The sequence below is a fragment of the Myotis myotis genome, unplaced genomic scaffold, assembly GCF_014108235.1.
Source record: "Myotis myotis isolate mMyoMyo1 unplaced genomic scaffold, mMyoMyo1.p scaffold_m19_p_10, whole genome shotgun sequence".
In the NCBI taxonomy this organism is placed as follows: domain Eukaryota; kingdom Metazoa; phylum Chordata; class Mammalia; order Chiroptera; family Vespertilionidae; genus Myotis; species Myotis myotis.
In genome coordinates this window covers 53,195,883-53,214,687 of record NW_023416314.1, presented here as the reverse complement: position 1 = coordinate 53,214,687, position 18,805 = coordinate 53,195,883, and the positions used below count along the sequence as shown (strand labels likewise).

Below are 18,805 nucleotides of genomic sequence, written 5' to 3'. Positions count from 1 at the left end.
CAGGCCTCCATCCCAGAGAGCTCACAGTGGAGTAGGTGCCAGGACAGTCTCTCCTGAGGGCTATGAGGGAGTGAACTTTCCTCCCCTTTGGTGACAGGGCATCAACCTGTCTGGTGGTCAGCGCCAGCGAATCAGCGTGGCCCGAGCCCTCTACCAGCATACCAACGTCGTCTTCCTGGTGAGTGCACCAGCCAGCACCTCCCTAGAGGCCCTCGTGTCTGGCTTTCCTCCCTGGTTCATTGCTTACACACACACACACACACACACACACACACACACCATCACCAACTACCTCCCTCTTCAGGAACAAACTTCTGCCAGAGATATTACTTATTCATCTGATTAATGGGGAAACTGAGACAAGGATAGTGCAAATGGCCCACTGTGGACTTCACACTGAGTTCCGCAGTAGCCATGAGGGAAGGAAAGTAGTAGTGACAGGCCACTTCTCTGTAGGAGAGCCCAACCTATCAGTACTTACTTAGCCTGACTGTGAGAATGACTAATACATTGAGTGTGTGCTGCCACTTCCCATCTTGTGCCCACAGCAGACATTGCTAGTTGATCACAGAATTTTTTCCCGCAGAAACTTAACTTGTCCTCGGAATCCTTCTCAACACAGTACTCTGGGTAACCACTAGCCATCAGACATGAGAGCAAACTTATTAGCTATCCGTGTCCTACTTCATGCCAAGTTCTTTGTTAGGTGCCTTGGTTGATACTGGAAAACCACTGGCCTCAAAGGTGCAGATAGGGAGGCAGAGCTTACCTCTACTCAAGAGCCACAGCCCAGCTGAGAGTCAAATTGTGTGGCACCAACGACGAGGAGCCTTGTCCAGGAAGACAACTGTGAGGACTAGGGTACTCAGGGAAGGCTTCCTGGAGGAGGGCCTTGAAGTGTAGGTCACTTAAACAAGAGGAAAGACGGGGCCATTTAGAGAGAGAATTGGAAGAGGAACCTCAGGTCTCTGGTCCCAGCTTTCTTCTCTCTTCTCCACAACACACATAAACACTCCCTACTAAACACATGCCATTATGTCAGGTTCACAGTCTGTAACTGACTCATGCACAGCACTTCACAAAGTCCTGGCTCATTCAGGATCCCATGTGAACTTTAAACAACCTTGTTAGAAAGAAGTAAAGTGGATATTTTAGTTGATTTCAGCAAACTTTATTAAGGTACTACTCTGTACCAGGCACAAGAAGGTCTCAGTTTTCTTTTGGGGGGAAAGGGGAGCCTCAGTTCTTAGGGGCCTCATGTACATAACTATCAGATCTGGCTTTGGGCAGAGTATCGGTGGAACAGAGAGGAGGGAAGGCTAGGTGTGGGGGTCAGGAAAGGACACAGGAAGAGCCAGTGCTTGGGTGGAACACTGAAGGATGAGTAGGAGTTCGCCAGGCAGACAAAAGGTACATCAGACTCCAGGCAGAGGGAACAGTATAGACAAAGGCCTGGAATCGCAAGTTCCCTGGAAACCTGAAGTGTAGGGAACTTGGGCGAGATAGATGAGCAGTGAGATTGAAAGGAAGACTGAGCAGGTTGTAAAGGGCCTGGATTCCCATGATAAGGAATTCAGGCTTCATAGACTATGGGGAACCACTGTGTGAGAATGATAGCTGATAACAGCCCTGTTTTAAGACGAGGCAACTGAGTCCCAGAGAGCTAAGGTACATTGTCCAAGGCCACACAGCTAATTAGTCCCTAGACCAGAGCTGATATAACTCTGCTGGTTTTTGCACTCACTGTCACCCCCTCCCTTTGCACTTGCCCCTACCTTCTCCTCTCTGTCCAGGATGACCCCTTCTCAGCTCTGGATGTCCACCTGAGTGACCACCTGATGCAGGCCGGGATCCTCGAGCTCCTCAGAGACGATAAGAGGACGGTGGTCCTAGTGACCCACAAACTACAATACCTGCCGCACGCAGACTGGGTGAGGGGCCACAGGGACATCAAGCTGTGGGGGGCTGAGGTGGGAGAGGCAGTCTGGCATCTTCTAAGAAGTTAATGAGATGTCTCATAGCAGTGTCTGAGCGGAAGAGATCAGCACTGGATGGCTTCGTGCAGACTGGGCAGATCAGGGAGACCTGCACAGCCCAAGGGTTTGCTATCACCTAGAGCTGCAGGCATTCCCATCCTGGCCTGGGTACCACAAGGGCTGGCTCTGAGAAGTAGACATTCAGTTCCTACCTTCTGCATCCTGCTCAGTTACATATCTCATCCCCTGGCCTTTGGGATGCCCACTAAATGGGAAAACCAGCTTCCTGCCATCCGGTGGCTCAGATTCAACTTGATTTTACTCTCCCCTCTGTGTGCCTTCGTTTTCCCATCTGGAAACAAACGATAGCAGTAGTAACAGGAACTTCCATATTATCGGTGGAATGCAATTTTGTGAACCCCACATTTAACTAAATCCACATACCCCTCAACATCTACACATAGTTACTTTTTAATTCATTGGAAAACACTTCGTTTTTAAGATGGAAATCACTTGGTTTTTGACATCTGGGCCTTGCCTAAACCCTACTCAGAGTTGCCCCTGAAAATTGAGGTCCTCCCTAAGCTTCAGGTCTGCCTGTGCCAATTGGCCCTTCTAATCCTCCCCAAATAAGTCTCCCTTCTACATGTAGCGAGACCCTCCCTCCACTATGAAAAAGGGGGGAAAGTCCAAATCACACACACACAAAAAAAAGCTATTAAAACAGGTGCAGGTTCATGTCTGAGTTTCCATGGTGACCTTAACGAGATTGCATAACAATCCTTACTCCTAAGAAGGGAAGCATGGAGGTGCCTGGTTTCTTGGAGTATCAGTGGATAGGACTCCCGGCAGCCCTCCCTAAACCTCGAGGGGGTGTTTGGGGGTGAGAGGAGCAGGGGTAGGTGTCTAAACTAATCACGAGTCCACATGAGTGTGAAACACTGAATGTCACAAATAAAATAAGTTTTATTGATTTCAAAGAGGCGTGGCCACACATTTAAGCCAACAGGTGCTTTGCCAAAGCTGGCAGAACCTCTCAGACCTGCCTTCAGGAGGAGCTAAGGGTAGAGTGCAATGAGCCCATTAAGTGTACAAAAACAGCTGCCACAGCTGCCTTGCAGATAACCAGGCAGCTTGGCCAGGATGCACGAAGTTGCTCTGCAAACCTCCTATCAACCATTGGCAACCGTTGAGAATTACCCCCCAGATGTACCAAACCCTAAATCCTGGGAGTGTGTTGGTGAGGGTAGGTTATCACTACCAGCTTGCTGCAGTGGGCAAACCAGAGGCCATTTGTGGTGGGAAACGGATGTATATGTCCACCTCTGACTCCTCAGTCAGGCGGGGTGTGACCTCCACTCCATATCCCCAGCCAGCCCTCAGCAGAGTTTGTTACTGCCTTTCCAGATCATCGCCATGAAGGATGGCACCATCCAGAGGGAGGGCACGCTCAAGGACTTCCAGAGGTCTGAGTGCCAGCTCTTTGAGCACTGGAAGACCCTCATGAACCGGCAGGACCAAGAGCTGGAGAAGGTGGGTATATCCTTGGACCAAGCAGCCACCGCCTGAGAAGAAGGTTCTGCTAGATCTAACCTCATAAAGGCCTTCTTGCCCTCACTCGTCCCAGGAAACCCCCCAAAGGACAGATGCGAGAGCGGAGTATAAACTTGCTTCTATCAGAGTTTGAACAGTATCTGTGCCCACTACCCAATGCAGAATCAGGAGGATGCCCTCCCCTTATCCTGAAATAGTCAGATACCATTTACTTTACAGTTTCAGAAAATCAATTCAAACTGGCTAAGCAAAGAAAAAAAAGGGGGGGTGGGGAGAGATTAAGGATTATTGACTCATGAAACCAGAAAGTCCAGGGTATCATAACCTCAGATAGAGCTGGATCCAGGCAGCTAAACAATGTCACCAGGGATCTGTTTCTCCCCATCCCTTGCCTCTGCTCCCCTCAAATTGGCTTCATTCCCATGGTAGCTGTGAGGGCCACTGGCAGTTTCAGGTTTACATTCTCACAAATCAACAACTGTCAGAAAGAGAGTGCCTCTTCCAGGATTGTTTAGCAAAAGTCCCAGGGCTGACCCTCATTGGTCCAATTTGGTCAGGTGCCCACTTCTGAACGAATCATTGTGGCCAAGGATGTGGAATGTGAGGATTGGGCAGTGCTGTGTCATATGCCCACCCCTGGAGCCAGAGAGAATTGCCTGCCCTCCCATATCACAGAGACTAAGAATAGGGGAAAAGTGTCTCCCCCAGGGACTTTGGGGAGTTGTTAGCTGATGGAGAAGGCAGTATGGGGGGTGTGGGTGGGGGGCTGTAGGTGGTCAATGGGGGATAAAAAGGGATATATGTAATACTTTCAACAATAAAGAATAATTTTTTTAAAAGACAGAGAAAGAGAAGGCAGTACAAACATATGTCCATCTGGACCCTTCTAGAGGCAGGGGCAACCTGGAAATTCACCCTGTTCATTATGAGGGGTGGTTGCCCCCATCCTCTCTTTTCCCCTCTGCACATCTGAGGACATTAGCCAGGCCCCATTTGTCTTTCAGGAGACCATCGTGGAGAGAAAAGTCCCAGAACCACCCCAGGGCCTGCCCCGGGCCATGTCCTCGAGAGATGGCCTCCTGCAGGATGAGGAAGAGGAGGAAGGTACAGACAGTGGGACGGGGAGCGCATCATGGCCTGAGGTCTAACCATTCCCTGGGAGGCTAAGGTTTGAGTCCCGAGGGTGGTAAGATAGTATGCCTTTGATTTTACCCTTTCCCCTCTGTGTGCCTGAGTCTGCCCATCTGTAAGTGGGGAGAACATGCCCCCTGCTCCACCCTCAGAGGACTGTGAAATGTGAAGCCACAGGGTGGGATCTTGTGGCCTGCAGAGGAGGCAGCCGAGAGTGAGGAGGAGGACAACCTGTCGTCGGTGCTGCACCAGCGCGCCAAGATCCCATGGAGAGCCTGCGCCAAGTATTTGTCGTCTGCTGGCATCCTGCTCTTGTCGCTGCTCGTCTTCTCCCAGCTGCTCAAGCACATGGTCTTGGTGGCCATTGACTACTGGCTGGCCAAGTGGACGGACAGCGCCCTGACTCTGAGCCCCATGGCCAGGAACTGCTCCCTCAGCCAGGTGGGGCCAGCAGCCCCAGGGCCAGGGCCTGGGGGGGTGGGGGTGAGCCATAGACACCCCCGGGACTCTGCCTCATTTTCTGCCTGGCCCAGGAATGCTCCCTTGACCAGACCGTCTACGCCTTGGTGTTCACGGTGCTTTGCAGCCTGGGCATCATGCTCTGCCTGGTCACATCTGTCACAGTAGAGTGGACGGGGCTGAAGGTGGCCAAGAAGTTGCACCGCAGCCTGCTGAACCAGATCATCCTGGCTCCCATGAGGTACCCCTCTCCCCCACCACACTGGGGCTGTGGGAAAGTCACTATTATGTAGGCCTCAGTCATCCCATCTTTAAAATGGGGATATACAATCTCTGTCACAAGCTGTTGGGCATGACTCAAGGAGCCTCAAGTGTTTGTAAAAGTGCCCTCCTCAATGCAGAAAACATAAAGAAATGGGCATTTATTCAGCCAGACACAGTGCTAGGCATTTTATATGGTTGACTCATCTACTTATCATAACAGTCTTCCAAAGTGAGGGTCTGCAGGCTCTGCATAAATGTTAGTTTCCCTTCCCTAGGCAGGTACCATCTGCCTGTCTCCAACCACGAGTTCAGCTCTCCTCTTCTCTGTCCTCCCTCTGCCAGACTGGAGGTTCTGACACTGGGCACATGGTGTAGCTGCTCTAATCTTCTGTAATGACATGGATAAAAACCCTAAAGACCACTTGGTATAAAAGAAGTCACTGCCCAGCTGGCTAGCCAATTAGACTTAAGAATCCACAGGCCAACAGATCATCTGGCCCCACCCTTGTCAATGCCAGACCTCACCACCTGACTCCATTATTTACTTTTCAGCCTCTCTGTGGCCCAGAGAGATGGCCTCAAAGTTTATTTACCCTCTATTTGTCTCATATCTGGGGGTCTGAAATGCTCTAGTTAGGGTTAGGCCGGCCCTGTGTCACAGCTTGAGTGATGACAGACAGAGTGGCCTTGCAGGGTCAGCCAGCTGACAGGGTGTCCCCAGGGCCCTGTTCCCCTGACTGGTTGTCTCTTGGAGAGGACTCTATGTCCTGGGGAGGACAGCTGCTGAGTGAGTCAGGCCTGGGGAGCAGCTGAGGAAGGTGGCAGTGGTCACACATGGGCTTGACAGTAAGAGAGGCCAGGAAGGGGCCAGCACCCCTTTGGGCTGCTGCGGGAATTCTCAGGGACTCAGGCCAGATGGCTATAGACCTGCAAAGGTTAGACCCAGGGATGACTCCAGAGACACCAAAATGAAAGAAATAACTATCCTCATTCAATAAACAGAAAAGAAATCAGTAAACAAATGAGTGACTTCTTCTGGTTGCCTCTTAGGTTTTTTGAGACCACGCCCCTCGGAAGCATCCTGAACAGATTTTCATCTGATTGCAATACCATCGACCAGGTACACAGGACTGTGACCCAGTCCTCCAGTTTGGAGAGAGGCCAGGCTCCTGTCTGTTGCTGGCTTCCCCAGATCCAGTGACCTGGGCCCTGAGGGAGGAACCCAGTGGGCCCCAATCTGATTATAATGCTGCCCACGCCCCCCTGTGGGGCCTTCATAATAAGCCTGAGGGAAACTACATCTGGTTGGCTTCCATCCAAGAGCCCCCTGGCTCACTCTAGGAAGGTTCCAACATATTCCAAACCAAGGTGACTGATTTTTAAAAAATATATCTTTTTATTGATTTAGAGAGGAAGGGAGAGGGAGAGAGAGATAGAAACATCAATGGTGAGAGAGAATCATTGATTGGCTGCCTCCTGCACACCCCACACTGTGGAACGAGTCCGAAATCCGGGCATATGCCCTGACCAGGAATCTAACCATGACCTCCTGGTTCATAGGTCAACACTCAACCACTGAGCCACACTGGCTGGGCCAAGGTGACTTTGTGAAGAATATTTATTTTGATTCAGCCTGTGTTCTTTATTTACCGTTGTACTAGATAGTGAGAAGGCAAAGTCCTGCCTCCTGCCCTCAGGGAGCTCACAGTGAAGCTGGAGAGATAAGACGGGTGCCTATAATAGTTCGAGAGAGCAAAGCCTGGCAGCAAGTAACACACTGAACGTCATCAAATATGGAAACTCCCCTCCTCTCTCTCTCCCCTCCCTCCCTCAGCACATCCCATCCACGCTGGAGTGCCTGAGCCGCTCCACCCTGCTCTGTGTCTCGGCCCTGGCCGTCATCTCCTACGTCACACCCGTGTTCCTCGTGGCCCTCCTGCCCCTGGCCATCGTGTGCTACTTCATCCAGAAGTACTTCCGGGTGGCGTCCAGGTGGTGGCATCATTTGTCAGCCTCCAAGGTTGGGGGTGGGGAGGGGGGTGGGAGGTGCTTTGCAATGGCAGTTTGGTACTCTGGTTAGTCTTTATCATAAAAGTAGTAGGGTCTTGTTCCCCATGCAAAGGAAAACAGACATGAAGGAAATGAAGTATTCATATTCCACTCTCCTAATGTAAGCCTGTGTCAGCACACGGGCTGCAGCTAATACCTGGACTGTTTCCTTGGGAGCTATGGTCAGGAATGGAACTGCTAGGTCCGGGGTATGTGCGTGCTTATGCCCTTCATTCATTTTGCCGGAATGCGTCTCAGGAGGGTTGTATGAGTCCCGTGACCAGGCAGATTGCCGATGCGTGAAGTCAGAGGGCACCTGATGTGAGGGGTGTTATGGCAACCACACATCCCAGCCGCGTGGGTCAGGAGCCTCCTCACCAGGGCGTCGCTCACCACCAGCCTCATGATCACATTTGCCTTCAGGGCCTTGGAGCCACGCACACCTCTCTTCTCCTCAAAATTTTCTCAGAACATTCCCTAGGAAGTTTTTCTGGGAACGATTCTATTTAACTCCTAGAGTCAAAGAATCTCAGGGACAATTTTAAAGAACCTCTAGGCCAGAGTTTCTCAAGATGCCAATTACAACCTAGCCATGGTCATGAAATCAGTATCATAGCTTATAAGCAGCAGTTAAAAAGAAAAGAAATAAAATGGAAAATATCAGACCATATTCACATAGTAACAGTAAGCTTTGCTTCATGGAAGCTTTGTTTTGGTGGCATAGGGGTGTGTTATGATATAAAATGTATTTCTTACTGTGAGTTATGGTGAGAAAGACTAAGTTCCTTTCCCAAGTCCAAAAGTTGGTTAAAAACTGGAGTCAAAATGCTGATTAGCAATAATAGCAATTAAATTTAGGTACATTTTGGCCTCAATTACCTTGACCAAAGGATCAAGACTTGTATAAATTGCATTTTGCCTATTTGGTCCAGAATCCCCTGGTACCCACAATGTATCCATAGTGCACTGACATTCACAAAACATGGTGGCTGTTTAAACACTACAAGCTGTTTTACAAAGTGCATTTCCTCTGCCAGGGTAACGGCCCTGTTCCCCTAGCACCCACTGTGGCCCTGGAGACGGTTTGTCCAGAAAAGCTGCTTTCTGCATCCCAGCATGTCGAGGTGCAGCTGTGGAGAGCAGGAGCAATGCTGTTTCCATGGAAACTGCTGGCCTTGCCCCCTCTAGGAGCTCTTTAGAGTCTGTCCTGACCTGTGATATGCTGAAATCTATTGTGGTTATTGGGGAGGGACTGGAAGCTTTGGGGTTGCCTTTCTGTTCCTTCGACCAGCTGTCTCAGGCTCAGGTTGTTCACCTGTGCAAGGGAACTAACTGTGCCTGCCCAGCCTCCCTGCAGAGAGAGGCTATGCAGCAGAAGCACAGGGGCAGAGGTGTAGAGGAGGGTCAGTGATGCCCAGGATAGCAGTGACTGTGCCAGCATGTGGGTTAAGCACTTTACTTACACGAGCTGTCCAGTCCTCGCAACTGCTTGATGGAGTGGTACCACTGACTAGTGAGAGACTGAGATCTAGAGAGGCAAAGCCATTTGCCCACGTGGTTAAAGGGGTGGAGCTCGGATGCAGGCCCAGGCTGAGCCCGGAGCCTGCCCTCCTAACCATCCCACTCTGTTCCCCCGCACAGGGACCTGCAGCAGCTGGATGACACCACCCAGCTCCCGCTGCTCTCGCACTTTGCTGAAACTGTGGAAGGCCTCATTACCATCCGGGCCTTCAGGTACCAGATTCATCCCAGGGCGGGTAGCGGGGTGGCTGCGGGGTGGGGGTGGGGGGAGGCCCGGGTCACAGGTCATGAGATTCAGTTCTCAGAGCTCCACTTAGGAAGGTCCAGGGCATACATCTTCAAACCCCTCCTCAAACCCCAAGGCCCAGATCACGTCCCCCAGAGGGTCAGGGCAGGTGGGCTCCACTGTATGATCCAGAGAGGAAAACAGCCCCACAGCCAAGCCTGGGCCCCCTGTGACCTAAGGCAGAATTTCAGAACAAACGAGGCTGGGACAAGTACTCACATACCAATGTAGAAAGGACCTTATGTCATATGGGCAAGCATGAGGCCATCTTTGAGAATCTCCTAGCTTTGGCCGGTGTGTTCAATGGATAGCATATCAGCCTGCACACCAAAGGATCATGGGTTGGATTCACAGTCAATGGCATGTACCTCCTGTAAGCCAAACACTGCTGAGTTCTTTCCATGCCCATCTCATTCATTCTGCCCTGTGACAGTGATTATTCCCATTTCTCAGACAAGGAAACTTAGACTCAGAGAGCTTATATTACTGTCTGTGTAAGGCCCCTCAGCGCCCAGGCTTGAATCTGCTCATTCATTCAACAACCTTTACTGAGCATGCACCGTATGCTAAGCCCCATGCCAGGCACTAAAACAGAGATGAGTCAGATGAGCCCTTGACCTGGAGGCTCGTACAGTCCAGACTTTGAGCAGGCCAGGACAAACCCATGTGACAGGTACTCTGAAAGTGCCTGGCGGGACACAAGCTGTGGGAGCACACAAAGGGAGGGCAGTCATGGAGGGCTTCACAGAGGAGGTAGCAATGGAGCTAGGACTCAAAGGGTGGACAGAATTCACCAGGCTGGAGGAATGCCCTGAAAATGTCAGTGCCCCTGCCATCGTCTTGCCATCCTGAGTTGTGATGTTGGGCTGGGCGGGAACATTGAGGCTGCCTGGGGAGGGGTGGGGGGGGCTGTTATATTCATCTCTGACTGATATATTAGTGCATCTCTCCTTCAGCCAGACAGGTCAGACACCCCTGACCCAGATAGTTGGGCTCTGGCATTTAAGCCTCAACCAGAGAGTGAATCCAGGTTATTTTTAGGATGGCATAGCTGTGCAGGGTGTGACGGTAGCCCTGCGACACCAAGTCCTGTGTCTAAGAGTAACCCTAGGGCCCAAGGACCAGCTGGGAGGGTCCAAGGAGGTTGACATCTTCTCCCCTAGCCCCCAAAGTCCAGCTGCAGCCCTGGGAGAGATGCCCAGGTCCCTGGAGTTCACACCTTGGGACATCTGGGGCCAGTGGGAGAGCCTCTTAGGGGTCTTGTCTGAGTAAAACAGAGCGCCACTCTGGTCTTGGCTCTGCTCCCTGGTCATCCCCTGTCCCCTGCAAGCCTGTGATGTCTCCCATCCAGAGGCTCCTTGGAGCCTGGCACATGACTCTAGGGCCGTGGTTCTCAACCTTCTGGCCCTTTAAATATAGTTCCTCATGTTGTGACCCAACCATAAAATTATTTTCGTTGCTACTTCATAACTGTAATGTTGCTACTGTTATGAATCGTAATGTAAATATCTGATATGCAGGATGGTCTTAGGCGACCCCTGTGAAAGGGTCGTTCGACCTCCAAAGGGGTCGCGACCCACAGGTTGAGAACCGCTGCTCTAGGGTCTCCTCCCTGCCCCCTTCTCAAGCCTGAACTTCCCTAGTTCCTTCAACTTCCAGACCCCTCGACACCTCCCGGGGCCTAACCTCTACTCTAGATATTGGTGATGTCTGTCTTATAGCTGGTGTCCTGAAGGCTTCAGGCTGGGCCTAGGGCAGCCAGACCCTCTCAGTAGGATCCGGGTAAATCCCAGCATCCTGTAACCAGCCCCAGACCAAGCCTGTGGTCGGCAGGGGAACTGCTGCCCAGCAAGGCCTCCCCCACATTGCACTCACACAGTGGATGGTTTTTAAATAAATGAATGAAGAACTTTATAATCATCCCTTGGATGTGTTTAATTCATTGGCTTTTGCCCAGCAGCCCACTCTGTTGAGAGCTGAGTAGCATTTACTGATTGCACACTAGTCAAGTGCCAGGCCTGCATTAAGCGCTGTACCTGTGCTATTGCAGTAACTCTGCACCACAGTTACTGCAGCCCCCTACAGAGATGAAGAGAGAGGCCCAGAGAGGCTGAGGAACCAATTCGAGGCTACACAGTCAGTGAGTACTGGTGCTAGCTAGACTTGGAGCCCAGGCCTGTCTGACCTGGTTTTTCTAGGAGGCCCTGCTTTTTTCCCCAAAAACCTTTCAGGAGTACCCAGCACTGGGCTCGGTGTTGGGCTCAGAGGTTGTGGCAGTCCCTGTAGGAACTATTACCATCTGATGAGGAAACTGAGTCTCAGTCCACACACACAGCCAGTAAGGAGTGGGCTGGACTCCAACCTGGGTCCACATGGCCCCAAAGCTGGGGCTCTTTCCACCATCACACACCTGCCCCAGAAGCTCACACACCCTCACACACTCACCCCGCAGACGGTCACATACCCCTCGGACTCTCCCAGCGCACACACCTGCACTCTCACATGCACATCTCGCACACGCACTTGATCAAGCCCTGCAGGCATAGGGTTTCACACCCGCCTCAGCCACATTACCCCACACACATCCACGTGTGCTGTGCAAACGCCCGCTCCTCACCTCAGAGACTCACTTTACTCTCCTCACACACAGAGTTCATCACAGGCCCTCCACCCAGAAATAACCGAAGCAGAACGAACACCTTCCAGGAGTTAAAAGCCAATGCCCACCAAGGCTTGTCTGGAGTCCCTCTGAGTCCCTCACTGCATCCCCGGGAGCAGTGCTGAAGCCACTTTCATTCATTCCGTTATTCATCATCAAACAAGTGCCCAAGCCAGCCAGGTCTGAGGGATGGCCAAGGAGAGTGGTGTCAGGAGCCCAGGCTGGTCAGAAAGAGGAGGCAGACCCATGTGCAGTAACCCCAGGAGAGTAGTGATGAGGGCACGAGGGCAGGAAAGAAGCCTCCAGAGTTCCTTGTACAGACAGGTCTCATCTACCCTAGAGCGTCAGGGCAGGTTCCCACAGGCTACATGGACCAAATTATTCTCTCAGACCATCATCCTCCCTCCAGGTACGAGGCCCGGTTCCAGCAGAAGCTCCTCGAATACACAGATTCTAACAACATCGCCTCCCTCTTCCTCACGGCTGCCAACAGATGGCTAGAAGTCCGCATGGCAAGTGCCACCCACCCCCATCCTGGGCCCCAGGACAGGGGCTTCTGATAGGGGTGTGGAGCTCTGCAGAGCAAGGGCCAAACATGGGCCGGCGGGTGGGAAGAGTGTGGAATACCACCAGCTCGTGTGCACACGCGGGGGGGCACTGAGGCCTCCTGCCTCTCCCAGCCCTGGTGGTCCTCCCAGTGTCTGACCGGAGCCCCCCTTCTTCTCCATGTTATTGCCTGGGGACTGCGAATCTGAGGTGCGAATAGTGAGAATAGGTGTGTGTTTAACTCTGATGAGTGCGTGTGTCTGAAGTGGGTCATATGACACTTATGTTGTGTACATGTGTGGGCCAGCTGGGGAGACACGTGTGCAGGTGACTGGGGAGCAGGGGGAGCATAGCTGTGTCCTGGGGCTCTTTGTCTCCTGGGGCTCCGGCCTTCACAGGCCTCCTGTGTGTGCTGACATTTACCTGAGTTTGGGGCTGGGGTTGAGTCTCAGCTGAGCTTCTCTCTGCTCTGAAGGGGAGGGGGGAGGTCACTGTGGCTTCAGCCCCCGAGGTCCCAAACCAGCTCCATTCCTCCACAGGAGTACATTGGTGCATGTGTGGTCCTCATCGCGGCCGTGACCTCCATCTCCAACTCCCTGCACAGGGGGCTCTCTGCCGGCCTGGTGGGCCTGGGCCTCACCTACGCCCTAATGGTGAGTGGCAGCGGCCAGGTCAGGGGAGGGATCAGAAACCACACTCAGGGAATCCCGGGGCACCTCTCCCAAATGAGACACCCCCAGGCCTTACCCCAAGCTGCTCGGAGTCTGATGCCAGAGGGACCATGCAGGCAGGAGAGCCCAGGCCCCAGACGGATGGTGAGTGAGGAACTCATGTCTCCCTGTGCCTCTGGAAGGGCCACCTGAACAGCCAGCCAGTGGGCAGCAAAAGATATGGGGGGGGGGGGGTCAGCCCCTCCTCAGCCATAAGAAGAGCATCCTGGTGGCCAGGGATAGACCACGTGGTCACTGATGTGCCTGGCTCGCTCCCCACAGGTCTCCAACTACCTCAACTGGATGGTGAGGAACCTGGCGGACATGGAGATCCAGCTGGGGGCCGTGAAACGCATCCACGGGCTCCTGAAAACAGAGGCAGAGAGCTACGAGGGGCTGCTGGGTGAGGGGTGCAGGAGGGCTTCTGGGGAGAGGGCCAGGAGGAGGGGTGTGTTTGGGTGGAGGGGACCAGGAGGGAGCCTGGGGGTAGGGTACTCCTGGATACCAGCTGTGGCCCTTGCCTGGTGGCTGACCCCCAGCCCGGCCCCCAGCACCCTCGCTGATCCCCAAGAACTGGCCGGACCAAGGGAAGATCCAGATCCAGAACCTGAGTGTGCGCTACGACAGCTCCCTGAAGCCCGTGCTGAAGCACGTCAACGCCCTCATCTCCCCAGGACAGAAGGTCAGGGCGGAGGGCACAGGGCGGGCCACCCCACAGAGTCACCTCGGGGCCCTCCAGGGTCCTTCAGTTCTCACACCCATTCAGAGCCCCAGGCCCCTCACCTGACATGGCTCAGCCCACCTCTCCCATCCCTCCCTCTCCCCTTCTCCTCCTGCTGCCCTCACTCACTCACCCTGGAGGACACCTCAGACTCCCCTGGTTAAAGCGGCTTTGTCAGCACCCCCAAGCCCATTGCAAATGGTCAGACTGTCCCAGGGCACTGCCCCCTGAGTTTCAGAGCAGGACCTTAGGGGCAGAGTGTGAGGCCACCCTTGTCCCAGGGAGGGAACCCCCATCTGGCCCTCTGCCCTGCCTCTCTGACTGATTCCCTCTTCCTCACCCTCACTCTGCTCTCTCTGCCACTGCCCCTCTCCTTCCATCTTTTTGTCACTATCTCTGTCTCTGTATTCGTTCTTTATTGTCGTTTCTGTTGGTACCCAAGGGCCAGGAAGCGATGCGGACAGAGATGGCTCCAGTTTAAGGTGGGACGCACAGACACAGCCTGCACACCACACTCAGCCACCCAGGCCTCCTGCCACACCCGTGCACAGAGAGACACACTAGTGCCCCAACTCTCCTGCAGCCAAGCCAGGCCCACACCCAGGCCCAGGCAAATGGGCATCTACACCTGCACTTGCTGGCGGGTCCCCATGGGAGCCCCCTCGGGACCCACTGCAGGAAACAAGTCCAAACCCAGGCCCAGCCCTGGCCAAGCAGAAGCTGCTGAGGAAGCCAGGACAAGAGGATGCGCTGTGACCCCCCCAGCCCCGTGCACCCCCATAGCCAGCACCAGAGGCCTCGGGGCCCCCAGGCTCCCAGCGCCCTCGCAGCTTACCTGCTCCTCTCTTTCCAGATTGGGATCTGCGGTCGCACCGGCAGTGGGAAGTCCTCCTTCTCTCTCGCCTTCTTCCGCATGGTGGACATGTTCGAAGGTGAGTGGCATGGCCGGCACCCCACAGGCTCCCACAGCCACAAGATGAAGCCTCGGGCCTGGTGTATGGTCAGATGCACAGGAGCCCCGCAATCAGTGTCTTCCCCTGCATCTCATGGGGACCCCAGCCCCAGCACCATGGTGCCCCCCCTGTAGCATGGTCTCCACGCAGGGCGCATCATCATTGACGGCATCGACATCGCCAAACTGCCGCTGCACACCCTGCGCTCGCGCCTCTCCATCATCCTGCAGGACCCCGTTCTCTTCAGCGGCACCATCCGGTGAGCCCCGGGGCCCCGCCCAGGCCTGGCCCAGCTCCATCCATCGAATCTGGAGCACAAACTGGAGGGGTGAACAAGGCCAGGAGCACGAGGGGCTGGAGCTGGTTCTTCAGAGGAGTTTTACCCTCATGCCCTTCTCTTTCTCCTTAGGCCTGGGCAGGCCCTGGTCCCTAAGGGTACCCCTCCCCTCAGGTCAATCAGTTCTCACTCGCTGCTCCCTTCAGCAGCCTCACGCTCTGCAAGGCCCATGGGGATGGAGCCAGAACCCTGCTCCTCTCCCTACGGGGCTTTCCGTGTCACCCCCCAGATTTAACCTGGACCCAGAGCGGAAGTGCTCCGACAGCACTCTGTGGGAGGCCCTGGAGATAGCGCAGCTGAAGCTGGTGGTGAAGGCGCTGCCAGGAGGCCTGGGTAACTACTGCTGGCTGAGCAGCTGGTCAGGCACTAACGGACGCCCAGATGTCCGAAAGGGCTGGGGAGGGAAAGCTCATGCCTTGGGTTTGTCCAGAGTTTGGAGTCTGAGGTCTGGCAGGACCCCAGAGACCATCTAGTCCTCGCTCTCCCCATTCAGGAGCACAGAGGTCAAGTGACTTGCCCCGGGTCACACAATGGTTAGTTCAGGGTCTGGCACCGAGAGGACAATCAGGGTCCCTGTGAGACAGAGCTTCCAGCTCCCCAATCCCATGGCCATACACTCAGTCCCGCCCTTTCCTGTCCACCTGCCTGCCCAGTCCTTGCGGAAAGAGAGAAAGAGAACCATCTGGGGAATCGCAAGCGCAGGGCGCTCCTGCAGGCTCCTGGGAGACTGCCCCACCCGGGTCGCTGCATTTGCTGCGGCCCCTTTGGCAGCAGAGGCCGGCCACGCCTTGGCTTCAGAGAATCACGCCACCAAGGCCCCCGCATGTGGAGCACACCCTCAGCGCACACAGCCCTCCCAGAACTGCCCAGGGCCCAGCAGCACACACTCCAGAGGGTGCTCTTCTCATTGTAACCCATGCAGGTGGCATCCGTGTTGTTGTGTAAGGCACGGCAACCCTACACACCTATACTCACCACACACACTCACATATTTGCTCCTGTACAGACATTTCTGAGCCCCCGCCCCCCAAGCCACACTATCTACTCTACTCACAGCCCAAGATTCACTCAGCCCTGCTCCTCTCCTGGGCTGATTTCAGATGCCATCATCACAGAAGGCGGGGAGAATTTCAGCCAGGGCCAGAGGCAGCTGTTCTGCCTGGCACGGGCCTTTGTGAGGAAGACCAGCATCTTCATCATGGACGAGGCCACGGCTTCCATTGACATGGCCACGGTTGGTCCTGGGCACATCCACGGGGTGGGGGGCTTGGAGAGGGTGGGTGGCTTAGGGGGAAATTGGCATAAAGTAGCCCTGAAGTCCAACATGTTGCCTTGAACATCAAGGCCATTTGTGGCAGACAAGGCAAAGGGCTGGGGACCCTGACTCCAGCTAGTCCTCGGGCATGTCCATAATCCACATACACACAAGCTGCACACAGATCCACGGCAACTGCACACCTGTCCCCCACCACAGCACACCCCACATAAGCATACAGCACACACACACGCATAGAGCTGAGCTCCTTGAAGGCTAGGAACCCGGCAGAGGGAGGAGGTGGGGCTAGGAGTGGGGTCCGATGGGAGCTGGGCCACAACCCTGGGCCCCACATCCCCAAAGCTAGGCCAGACCACAACCACTGGGCAGGTGAGCCAACAGCTGCTGCTCCAACCTGGCAGGAAAACATCCTCCAGAAGGTGGTGATGACGGCCTTCGCAGACCGTACCGTGGTCACCATTGCGGTAAGGGGCCCGTTGAGGGGGTGCAGGGTGGACACCCAGTGAAAGAGCAGCCCTTGGGCTCACTGGGACCTGGTAATCAAGAGGGGACCCTGGGGCAGGGCAGGGCAGGGCAGGGTAAGGAGTCTAGAAGGCTGGCAGGGACCCTGGATTGCAGGATTTGGAGTGGGGAGGATTTATACCTGCTATCCTCAGACCTCCCCTCTCTTTCTTCAAGTTCCAAGCCTCCCTCCTCACCCCTTCCCAAGGCCCAGTGAGCTAGGCTAGGGTTACATCTCCATAGGAAATGGGGGGTGGGGGTCTCTGAGACTTGAAGCCTGAAGTCTGGGGCAGAGCTGAGACCTGGTGAAGGGAGAGGACGTCATCAGTGAATGGGAGGCTTGGAATCACAGCCACCTCAGGAAAGGGCAGTCACCGCAGAGCCAGGACATTCTGGCCACATGCCTCCTCCTCCTCCAAGCTGCAGGAAGGATGTCCTCGGCTGCCCCGGCCTTCCCCCACCACCCTGACCAGCCCCCTCCTGCTCCATTCAGCACCGTGTGCACACCATCCTGAGTGCAGACCTGGTGATTGTTCTGAAGCGTGGCGCCATCCTCGAGTTCGACACGCCAGAGAAGCTGCTCAGCCGGAAGGACAGCGTCTTCGCCTCCTTCGTCCGTGCAGACAAGTGACCTCCCGGAGCCCAAGTGCCATCCCATGCCCCATCCTGGCCCCACCTCCCACCTGGGTTTTCTAACTGTGAATCACTTGTAAATAAAGAGATTGATTATTTCCTTCCAGAGGCCTTGGATCTGGTGGGCAGGGGCTGGGCGGACTGTGGGTCCAGTGGAGCCAGCATGATTTTGGCATCAAGCAGACCTGAAGAAGCTGTGTGAGCTCGGGCAAAGCGGCTTTCCTTGTCTGCGAAGTGAGGGTTGTATTAGTGTCCTAGGGCTGCCATCACAAACTAGCAAGGACTGCATGGCTTAAACAACAGAAATTTATTTCTGACAGTTCAGGAGGCTGGAAGTCCAAGATTAAGCTATCGCAGATTTGACTTCTCCTGAGGCCTCTCTCCTTGGTTGCAGACAGCCACTGTCCAGCTAATGTCCTCACATGGCCATTCCTCTGTATGCACATCTGTGGTCTCTCTTTTCTTGTTAGGATGCCAGTCATCTTGGATTAGGGCCCCGCTCCTATGACTTCATTTAACCTAATTACCTCTTCACAGGACCTATCTCCAAATACAGTCATATTGGGGGGTGGGGGGGTGGCCTTCAACATATGGAACAACACATAACAAGAGTTATAGCATTTTGTGATTATCTCATCAGGTAAGGTAGCAGATCTCCTTATAGCTTGGTCCCCTTCCTTCTCACTTTAATTCCTGAACTGAAATTGTGGGACCCCAAGTACCTTGGATTAGCACTATTTCCCCTGCAACTGACAGGAACCCCATGTGGCTTAAACAAAAGCTAGAGCTATTATCATATGTGACTGAGAAGGGCAGGAGGTGTGCTACTTCAAGCACACTGGATCCAGGTGTTTGACCTCAGGATGTGTCTCTATTTCTGGTTCCATCTTCCTCTCCCTCCCCAGTGACAGATGGTCACTAGCAGCTCCAGCTTACACCCTACCCCTCTGAAAAAGAGATGCTTTCTCCTAATAGTTCCAGCAAAAATCTTGAGAGCAAATCTCAATTGACCAACTTGGGTCACATCCCTGCCCCTAGTCATGTGGTCAGAGGATTGGAACAAACTGGCTGGCTAGGTCTGGACCACATGCCCCATCTCCATCCTCCATGCAGGGGCATTCAGAAGTAGGAGATGGTGGCCCTCCAGAGGGAGAGCACAGTGCATGCCACAAGTCAGCCAGGTAATGGCTGGGAGATGCTGGGGCCCACAGGGGAGGCCAAAACAACTG

General features: G+C 54.1%; 1 protein-coding gene across 12 annotated transcripts in view; it reads left to right on the top strand.

The window, feature by feature from the left end:
* The window catches only part of ABCC8 (ATP binding cassette subfamily C member 8), a 68,999-nt gene extending 51,320 nt beyond the window's left edge, over window positions 1-17,679 (top strand). For 4 of the 12 annotated variants that reach the window (XM_036325574.1, XM_036325573.1, XM_036325572.1 and 1 more), the window contains exons 21-39: window positions 98-178; window positions 1,794-1,931; window positions 3,384-3,509; window positions 4,535-4,634; window positions 4,861-5,102; window positions 5,195-5,361; window positions 6,435-6,504; window positions 7,219-7,376; window positions 9,075-9,167; window positions 12,309-12,411; window positions 12,985-13,098; window positions 13,438-13,558; window positions 13,707-13,837; window positions 14,730-14,808; window positions 14,980-15,088; window positions 15,396-15,499; window positions 16,267-16,400; window positions 16,844-16,906; window positions 17,437-17,574. In XM_036325574.1, the coding sequence (XP_036181467.1) occupies window positions 98-178; window positions 1,794-1,931; window positions 3,384-3,509; window positions 4,535-4,634; window positions 4,861-5,102; window positions 5,195-5,361; window positions 6,435-6,504; window positions 7,219-7,376; window positions 9,075-9,167; window positions 12,309-12,411; window positions 12,985-13,098; window positions 13,438-13,558; window positions 13,707-13,837; window positions 14,730-14,808; window positions 14,980-15,088; window positions 15,396-15,499; window positions 16,267-16,400; window positions 16,844-16,906; window positions 17,437-17,574 (2,271 nt within the window). The other 8 variants (XM_036325568.1, XM_036325566.1, XM_036325567.1 and 5 more) reach the window with 6 other exon arrangements.
* Window positions 17,680-18,805: the final 1,126 nt, after the last annotated feature.